The sequence below is a fragment of the Neofelis nebulosa genome, chromosome X (genome assembly GCF_028018385.1).
Source record: "Neofelis nebulosa isolate mNeoNeb1 chromosome X, mNeoNeb1.pri, whole genome shotgun sequence".
In the NCBI taxonomy this organism is placed as follows: domain Eukaryota; kingdom Metazoa; phylum Chordata; class Mammalia; order Carnivora; family Felidae; genus Neofelis; species Neofelis nebulosa.
In genome coordinates this window covers 59,688,638-59,698,691 of record NC_080800.1, presented here as the reverse complement: position 1 = coordinate 59,698,691, position 10,054 = coordinate 59,688,638, and the positions used below count along the sequence as shown (strand labels likewise).

Below are 10,054 nucleotides of genomic sequence, written 5' to 3'. Positions count from 1 at the left end.
GTAATGTGCTTTTGAGGTTCTTCCATGTCTTTTCATGGACTGATGGCTTGTCTGCATTTACCACGGTTTATTTATCTGTTCACCTTCTGAAGGACATCTTGGTTGCTTCCAGGATTCAGCAATTATGAAGAAAGCACTATAAACATCTAAGTACAGGTTTTTGTGTGGTCATAAGTTTTGCTCATTTGGGCAAATTGAGTGTGATTGCTGGCCCAAATGGGCAATTATCTTTTTTTTAAATTTTTTAAATATTTATTTATTTTTGAGAGAGAGAGAGACAGAGCACAAGCAGGGGACAGGCAGAGAGAGAGGGAGACACAGAATCCGAAGCAGGCTCCAGGCTCCAAGCTGTCAACAGAGCCCGATACAGGGCTCGAACTCATGAACTGCAAGATCATGACCTGAGCCGAAGTTGGACGCTCAACCGACTGAGCCACCCAGGCACCCCGGGCAATTATCTTTATAAAACATCTTTATTGAAATAAAAATTTACATACAATTAATTCACTCATTTTATTTATTTTTTATTTAAAAAAAATTTTTTTTAACGTTTATTTATTTTTGAGACAGAGAGACAGAGCATGAACGGGGGAGGGTCACAGAGAGAAGGAGACACAGAATCTGAAACAGGCTCCAGGCTCTGAGCTGTCAGCACAGAGCCTGATGCGGGGCTCGAACCCACGGACTGTGAGATCATGACCTGAGCCGAAGTCGAACGCTTAACCGACTGAGCCACCCAGGCGCCCCTAATTCACTCATTTTAAATGTACAATTAATGATTGTCAGTATATTTACAATGTTGTGCTATCATCACAATATGATTTTAGAACATGTTCATCACCCCAACAAGATCCCTCTTGCCCAGTTGCAGTCACTCCCTGTTCCCAGTACTGGGCAACCACTAATCTACTTATTGTCTCTACAAAGGTGTCTTTCCTGACTATTGCCCATAAATGGGATCACACAATATATCATCTTTTTGTATCTGATTTTTTTTCACTTAGCATGTTTTTGAGTTTCACCCATGTTGTAGCACGTATCAGTACTTCATTCCTTTTTATTGCCAACTTACATTTTTAATCAAATTTACAGAGGTATAGTTTATATGCCATAAGCTCATTTTAAGTTTACAGCTTGATAACTTAAAAAAAATTTTTTTTAAGTTTTTATTTATTTAAGGGGCACCTGGGTGGCTTAGTCAGTTAAACGTCCAACCAACTTCAGCTCAGGTAATAATCTCATGGTTAGTGAGTTTAAGGCCTGCATTGGGCTCTCTGCTGACAGTGCAGACCCTGCTTGGGATTCTCTTTCTCAGCCCCTCCCCTACTCTCACTTGCTTTCTCTCTCTCAAAAAAATAAATAAATAAATAAACTTAAAAAAAAAAGTTTTTATTGAGACGCGTGGGTGGCTCAGTTGGTTAAGCATCAGACTGTGGCTCAGGTCATGATCTCACAGTTCGTGGGTTCGAGCCCTGTGTCGGGCTCTGTGCTGACACCTCAGAGCCTGGAGCCTGCTTCAGATTCTGTGTCTGCCTCTCTCTCTGCCCCTCCCCCACTCATGCCATGTCTCTCTCCATCTCTCAAAAATGAATAAACGTTAGAGGTGCCTGGTGGCTCAGTCGGTTAAGCGTCTGACTTCAGCTCAGGTCACAATCTCTTGGTATGTGAGTTCGAGCCCCGCGTCGGGCTCTGTGCTGACTGCTCAGAGCCTGGAGCCTGTTTCAGATTCTGTGTCTCCCTCTCTCTCTGACCCTCCCCCGTTCATGCTCTCTCTCTCTCTGTCTCAAAAATAAATAAACGTTAGGGGCGCCTGGGTGGCGCAGTCGGTTAAGCGTCTGACTTCAGCCAGGTCACGATCTCGCGGTCTGTGAGTTCGAGCCCCGCGTCAGGCTCTGAGCTGATGGCTCGGAGCCTGGAGCCTGTTTCCGATTCTGTGTCTCCCTCTCTCTCTGCCCCTCCCCCGTTCATGCTCTGTCTCTCTCTGTCCCAAAAATAAATTAAAAATGTTGAAAAAAAAAAAATTTAAAAAAAATAATAATAAATAAATAAATAAACGTTAAAAAAAAATTTAAAAAAAAATGAATAAACGTTAAAAAAATTTTTTTTTAAAAATACCAGCCAGATGTCACAAAAGATGGCAGAGCAGGACTCTCTAAGAATCCATCCATCCTCCTAAACAATTATTGAATTGGCAGGAACTGTCAATTGTAACAACTCGGAACTATGGAGTGTAGTTAAATACTTGCAGAGTCCAAGGGAGAGCTTCATAAAGAGGCTTATCAATTTTGGTAAATTTCTTCAAACATTGGCCTTTTACCCAGTAGTTTTCATCCTCCATCACTAAGGCAGGTAGGTAAGAGAACAGTTCCTAGTGCAGCCTCCTGAAGCTTGAGTGGGCAATAAAGACATTGTCTGTCCTTCAACTATCAGGATCATGTGGTTTGATTGCTGATTGATGTTTTTGATGGCTGAGAGACTGACACAGAGGCTGACCATTGTTTCAAACCACGTGGACTGAAGCAGATTACAGGGGGTTTAAAGAAACAGTACTTGGGTTTTTTGGTCTTTTGCTTCTTTCCCCACTCTGGGGAGAGAGACGTTTAAGGAAATCTTTGTCAGGTAACTGGCTGACCACAGAAATAACTGAACAGAAACTTCAGTGACCATGTACAACAAATAATACACACTTTACTATTCAAAATGTCCAGTTCTCAAAAAAATTTACAAAATATACAAATAAATATGAAAGTATGGCCAAGTCACAGGGAAAAGAGGATTTGAAAGAGGAAGCCCAGACAGTGGAATTACTAGTCAAAGATTTTAAATCAACGGTCTTAAATATCTTCAATAAGCTCAACGAAACCGTGGATAAGAATTAAGTGAAATCAGGTAAACAATGTATGTAAAAAAGGAGGGTATCAATGAAAGAGAAATTACAAAAAAAATCAAACTGAAATTCTGGAACTGAAAAGTACAACAACTGAAATGAAAAAACTCACTAGGGGTCAATAGAAGATGTGAGAAGGCAAAAGAGATCAACAGACTTTAAGATGAGACCACTGGGGTGGAGGATGAGACCACTGGAGGGAGGGGAGATGAGACCATGATTTCTTTGAAATCATTCATTCCAAGGAAAAAGAAAAAAAGGATGATGAAAAATGAACAGAGCCTCAGTTGGTTAAGCATCTGACTCTTGATTTTGGCTCAAGTCATGATCTCATGGTTCATGAGACCAAGCCCCACGTCAAAGCCCCACATTGGGCTCTGCACTGACAGTGCAGAGCCTGCTTGGGATTCTCTCCCTCCCTCTTTGCCCCTCCCTGACACTCACATGTACTCTTCTATCCCTCTCTCTCTCGCCTTCTCTCTCAAATAAATAAAACATTTTTAAAAAATGAATAGAGCCTGAGGGACCTGTAAGACATCATCAAATGTACCATGGTACACATACTCCACATAGAAGTCCTGGAAGGAAAAAAGAGAGAGAAAGCAGAAAATTAAAAAAAAAAATAATAGCCAATAATGTCCCCAATTTTAGTAAATACATGAATATATATGCCCAAGAAGCTCAATGAAACCCACATAGGACAAATTCAAAGTTCTATATCAAGATATATTAAGTTGTTGAAACCTGGGGCGCCTGGGTGGCTCAGTCGGTTAAGCGTCCGACTTCAGCTCAGGTCACGATCTCACGGTCCGTGAGTTCGAGCCCCGCGTCGGGCTCTGGGCTGATGGCTCGGAGCCTGGAGCCTGCTTCCGATTCTGTGTCTCCCTCTCTCTCTGCCCCTCCCCCGTTCATGCTCTGTCTCTCTCTGTCTCAAAAATAAATAAAAAAACGTTAAAAAAAAAAGTTGTTGAAACCCAAAGACAGAATTTTTATTATTTTTTTAATTTTTTAACGTTTATTTATTTATTTATTTATTTTGAGACAGGGAGAGACAGCATGAACGGGGGAGGGTCAGAGAGAGAGGGAGACACAGAATCTGAAACAGGTTCCAGGCTCTGAGCTGTCAGCACACAGCCTGACGCGGGGCTCAAACTCACGGACCGCGAGATCATGACCTGAGCCGAAGTTGGATACTTAACTGACTGAGCCACCCAGGCGCCCCAAAGACAGAATTTTTAAAAAAAAATTTTTTTTTCAACGTTTTTTATTTATTTTTGGGACAGAGAGAGACAGAGCATGAACGGGGGAGGGGCAGAGAGAGGGAGACACAGAATCGGAAACAGGCTCCAGGCTCCGAGCCATCAGCCCAGAGCCTGACGCGGGGCTCGAACTCACGGACCGCGAGATCGTGACCTGGCTGAAGTCGGACGCTTAACCGACTGCGCCACCCAGGCGCCCCCAAAGACAGAATTTTGTTTTTTTTAATTTTTTTTTTCAACGTTTTTTATTTATTTTTGGGACAGAGAGAGACAGAGCATGAACGGGGGAGGGGCAGAGAGAGAGGCAGACACAGAATCGGAAACAGGCTCCAGGCTCCGAGCCATCAGCCCAGAGCCTGACGCGGGGCTCGAACTCACAGACCGCGAGATCGTGACCTGGCTGAAGTCGGACGCTTAACCGACTGCGCCACCCAGGCGCCCCAAAGACAGAATTTTTAAAGCAACAAGGGAGGAGCACCTGGCTGGCTATCCGTTAATCATCCAACTCTTGATATTGGCTCTGGTCATGATCTTGCGGTAATGAGATCAAGCCCTGCATTGGGCTCCATGCTAAGCATGCTGAGCATGGAGCCTGTTTGGGATTCTCTCTCTCCCTCTCTCTCTGCCCCTCCCCTGCTCACACCCTTTTTCTTAAAATGAGTAAATAAACTTGAAAAAAAATAAAAAAGAAAGGAAGAAGTAAAATTATCCCTGTTCACAGATGGCATGAGCTTATATGTAGAAAACTCTACACACACACACACACACACACACACACACACACACACACACAAACTGTTACAGCTACTAAACAAATTCAGCAAAGTTGTAGTCTACAAAATCAATACACAAAAATCAGCTGCAATTACATACACTATCAATGAAAACCACAAAGCACTGCTGAACTAAATTAAAGACATAAAAGAATAGAAAGACATCCTGAGTTCATGGATTGAAAGACTTGGTATTGTTATGATAAAAATACTCCCCAATGTGACCTACAAATTCAATATAAATGTAATCCAAATTAAAATCCCAATGTATTTTTTTTCCTGAAGAAATAGAAAAATCCATCCTAAAATTCATGTGGAATCTGAAGGGACCCTGATTAACCAAAACCGTCTTGAAAAAGAACAAAGTTAGGGGCGCCTTGGTGGCTCAGTCGGTTTAAGCATCCAATTCTTGCTTTTGACTCAGGTCATGATCCCATGATCCGTGGGATTGAGCCCCACGTCGGGCTCTGTGCTGACAACGCAGAGCCTGCTTGGGGTTCTCTCTCTCACTCTCTATCTGCACCTTCCCTGCTTGCATGCACTCTCTCTTGAAATAAATAAATAAACTTAAAAAATAAAAAGAAAAAGAACAAAATTACAGGACTGACGCTTCCAGATTTCAAAACTAAAAGCTGCTACAAAGCTACAGTAATCAAAACAGTGTGGTACTGGCATAAGGATAAACATATAGACCAATGGAATACAGAGCCCAGAAAAAAATCCTCAAATATATAGTGTACTGATTTTCTTTTTTTTTTTTTTTTAAATTTTTTTTCAACGTTTTTTATTTATTTTTGGGACAGAGAGAGACAGAGCATGAACGGGGGAGGGGCAGAGAGAGAGGGAGACACAGAATCAGAAACAGGCTCCAGGCTCCGAGAGATTTTCAATAAGATGTCAGAAAATTCAGTGAGAGGGTAGCCTGGGTGGCTCAGTCGGTTAAGCTTCCGACTTTGGTTCAGGTCATGATCTCACAGTCCATGAGTTCAAGCCCTGCATTGGGCTCTGTGCTGGCAGCTCAGAGCCTGGAACCTGCTTCTGATTCTGTGTCTCCTTCTCTCTCTGCCCCTCCCCCACTTGTCCTCTGTCTGTCTCAAAAATAAACATTAAAAAACAAAAAAGAAGATTCAATGGGAAATTGACAGTCTTTTCAACAAAAGCACAGACAACAAAAGAAAAAACAGATAAATTGGAATTTATATAAAAATTAAAATATTGTGTGTATCAAAAGATATCAAGAAAGTGAAAAGATGGGGTGCCTGGCTGGCTCAGTCAGTAGAGCATGCAACTCTTGATCTCAGGGTTGTGAGTTTAAGCCCCACACTGGGTGTTGAGCTTACTTAAAAAAAAAGTGAAGGGGTTACTGGGTGGTTCAGTCAGTTGACCATCCGACTTTGGCTCAGGTCATGATCTCTTGGTTCATAGGTTCAAGCCCAGTGTCAGGCTCTATGCCCCGAGCCTGCTTCGGATTCTGTGTCTCCTTCTCTGTCTGTTCCCCACTCTGCTTGTGCTCTGTCTCTTTCTGTCTCTCAAAAATAATAAATGTTAATAAAAATTAAAAATTAAAGTTAAAAGACAACATATAGAATGGGAGAAAATATTTGCAAATCATTTATCTGATAAGAGATTAACATCTAGAAAATAGAAAGAACTCCTACAAGTCAACAACAAGAAAACAAACAACCCAGTTCAAGAATGGGCAAATGACTTGAATAGATAGGTCTTCAAAGAAGACATAGCCAAACAGCCAATAATCACATAAAAAGATGCTTAATTCAGTAGTCATTAGGGAAATGAAAAAAAATCACAGTGAGATACAACTTCATACTCATTAGGATGGCTATGACTTAGAAAATGGAAAATAACAAGTGTTGGTGAGAATGTGAAGCAATTGGAACCCTAGTCAATTAATTTATGTCAAAGGAGGCAAGAATACACAATGGTGAAAAGACAGTTTCTTCAGTAAATGGTGCTCAGAAAATTGGGCAGCCGTAGCCAAAGAATGAAACTGGACCACCATCTTACACATTACACAAAAATTAATTCAAAATGGATTAAAGATTTGAAGGTAAGACCTGAAACCATAAAACTCCTAGAGAAAACACAGCTAATAACCTCCCTGATACCAGTACTGGTATTGATTTTTTGAATCTGACACCCAAAACCAGGGCAACAAAAACAAAAATCAAAAAGTGGGACTACATCAAACTAAAAAGCTTTCACACAGCAAAGGAAATCATTACCAAAAAGAAAAGGCAATCTACTGAATAGGAGAAAATAACTGCAAATCATATATCTGATAAGGGGCTAATATTAAAAATATACAAAGAACTCATACAACTCAGTAGCAAAAAAAGAAAAAAAAGAATCTGATTTAAAAATGGGCAGGGGTGCCTGGATGGCTCAGTTGGTTAAGCAATCGACTTCAGCTTGGGTCATGATCTCACAGTTCATGGGTTCAAGCCCTGCATCAGGTTCTGTGCTGACAGCTCTGAGCCTGGAGCCTGTTTGGATTCTGTGTCTCTGCCCCTCCCCTGCTCACACTCTGTCTCTGTCTCTCAAAAATGAGTAAACATTAAAAAAAAATTTAATGGGCAGAAAATCTGAATTAGACATTTTTCCAAAGAAGACATATAGATGGCCAAAAGGTACATGAAAAGTTGCTCAATATCATTAATCATCAGGGAAATGTAAATCAAAACCACAATATCACCTCACACTTGTTAAGATGGCTGCTATCAAAAAGACAAGAAATAAAAAGTGTTGTGAGGATGTGGAGAAAAGGGAACCCTTGTACACTGTTTGTGGGAATGTTAATTAGTGCAACCATTACGGAAAACAGTCAGGAGTTTCCTTAAAAAGTTAAAAATAGAACTACCATATGATCCAGCAATTCCTTTTCTGGGTATTTAATTTTATTTTTATTTTTGTAAGTAAACTCTACTCCCAACGTGGTGCTTGAACACATGACCTCGAGTTCAAGAGTCACATGAGTTTTACCAAGTAAGCCAGCCAGGCACCCCTCTTCTGGGCATTTATCCAAAAGAAATGAAAACACTACTCAAAAAGATATATGCACCCACTTGTTAATTGCAGCATTATTTTCAATAGCCAAAGTATAGAAACAATCTAAGTGTCTTCCAATGGATGAAAGGATACAAAATTGTGGTACACACACACACACACACACACACACTCTCTCTCTCTCTCTGAATGGAATATTATTCAGCCACAAAAAAGAATGAAATCTTGCCATTCGTGACAACAAATGTGACAACAAAATAGATGGATCTCAAGGGCATTATGCTAAGTGAAATAAATCAGATAAAGAAAGACAAATACTCTATGATCTCTTTTATATGTGGACTCTAAAAAAAAAACAAAAAACAAAACCAACCTCATAGTTACAGAATCCAGAATGGTAGTTGCAAGAGGCACGGTGTAGGGGGGTGGGAGAAATGGGTGAACTGTTTGTGTGTGTGCGTGTATGTGTGTTTAAACAAATTGGGTAAAAATTTTAAAAAATAACTGGAAACATGTATTGCTGATGGAAATGTAAAATGTTTATAGCCACTGTGGAAATTGGTTTGGTGATTTCTCAGAAAGTTAAAAAAAAAAAAGTTACACATAGGATTACCATATGATCCAACACTCCTACATATATATATACCCAAAGAAATTGAAAGCAGAGACTCAAACAAATACTGGTTCATCAATGTTCACTGCATACTTGTACAGCAACATTCGCAAATAGGCAAAAGGTAGAGATGATCCAAGTGTCCGTTAACAGATGAATGCATAAATAAAATATTGTATATGCATGCAATAAAATATTATTCAGCTATAAACAGGAATACAATTCTGATACATGCTATAATAAATGCAAACCTTGAAAACATGATGCTAAGGCAAAATAGTTCAGGCACAAAAGCTCAAATAAGCCAGGCACAAAAGTTCAAATATTGTACAATTCCACTCATATAAGGTACTTGGAATAGGCAAATTCATAGAGACAGTAAGTAGAATAGAGGTTACCAGGGGCTATTGGGAATGGACAATGAAGAATTATTGTTTAATGGGTAGAGTTTCTCTTAGGGATGATGAGCAAGTTCTGGAAATAAATAGTGGTGATGGGTTATAAAACATTGCGAATGTACTTAATGACACTGAATTGTACACTTTAAAATGGTAATTTCATGTTATGTATATTTTGCCATTGAAAAATAAGAAAGTAGGGGCACCTAGGTGGCTCAGTCGGTTAAGAGCCTGACTGGCTCAGGTCATGATCTCACAATTCATGAGTTCGAGCTAGACATTGGGCTCTCTGCTATCAGCATGAAGCCTGCTTTGCATCCTCTGCCCTTCCCCTCTCTGCTCTTCCCCTGCTTGTGCTCTCTGTCTCTCTCAAAAATAAAGAAAAGAAAACAAAAAAAGAAAAGTCAAAAGCCACAGGAGAAACTCAGAAAAAAAAATATATATATATTTTAATTTTAGAGAGAGAGACCACAAGTGGGGGAAAAGGGCAGAGAGAGAGAGAGAGAGAGAGAGAATGAATCTTAAGCAGGCTCCACACTCAGCATGGAGCCCCACACAGGGCTCAATTCTGCAACTCTAGGATCATGACCTGAGCCAAAATCAAGGGATGCTCAACTACCTGAGCCACCCAGGTGCCCCTCAGAAAATATATTTTAAGGGAACCTGGGTAGCTCAGGTGGTTAAGTGTCCTGCTCTTGGTTTCAGCTCAGGTCATGATCTTACGATTTGTGGGTTCAAGCCCCTCGTCAGGCTCCGTGCTTGGGATTCTCTCTCTCCCTCTCCCTGCCCCTCTCCTGCTCATGCTCTCTCTCTCTCAAAATAAATAAATAAACTTAAAAAAAGAAAATATATTTTAACCCATTTGACAAAGGCCTGATTTTCTTAGTATACAAAAAGCTTTCCAAAGCAATAAGAAAAAGCAAAATGGAAAACTAGGCAAAGGACATGAGCAGCATACACACACACATTCACACACACACAAAGGAAAGACATGTGACTCTGAAGCATATTAGAAAGAAACTTAACCTTACTCCTGATAAAAAGATTGTGTTAAAAATACAATGAGATAACACTCTTTTCCTACAAAAATGGCGATACCA

General features: G+C 40.3%; 1 protein-coding gene across 4 annotated transcripts in view; it reads right to left on the bottom strand.

Moving 5' to 3' along the window:
• Positions 1-2,228: 2,228 nt before the first annotated feature.
• The window catches only part of ITGB1BP2 (integrin subunit beta 1 binding protein 2), a 31,478-nt gene continuing 23,652 nt past the window's right edge, over positions 2,229-10,054 (bottom strand). For 2 of the 4 annotated variants that reach the window (XM_058714469.1, XM_058714472.1), the window contains 2 exons: positions 8,955-9,030; positions 2,229-3,465 (listed from right to left, as the gene is read on the bottom strand). In XM_058714469.1, the coding sequence (XP_058570452.1) occupies positions 8,992-9,030 (39 nt within the window). In that variant the 3' untranslated portion in view covers positions 2,229-3,465; positions 8,955-8,991. Of the gene's footprint in view, positions 3,466-8,954; positions 9,031-10,054 lie in introns of those variants that run through there. The other 2 variants (XR_009257311.1, XR_009257314.1) reach the window with 2 other exon arrangements.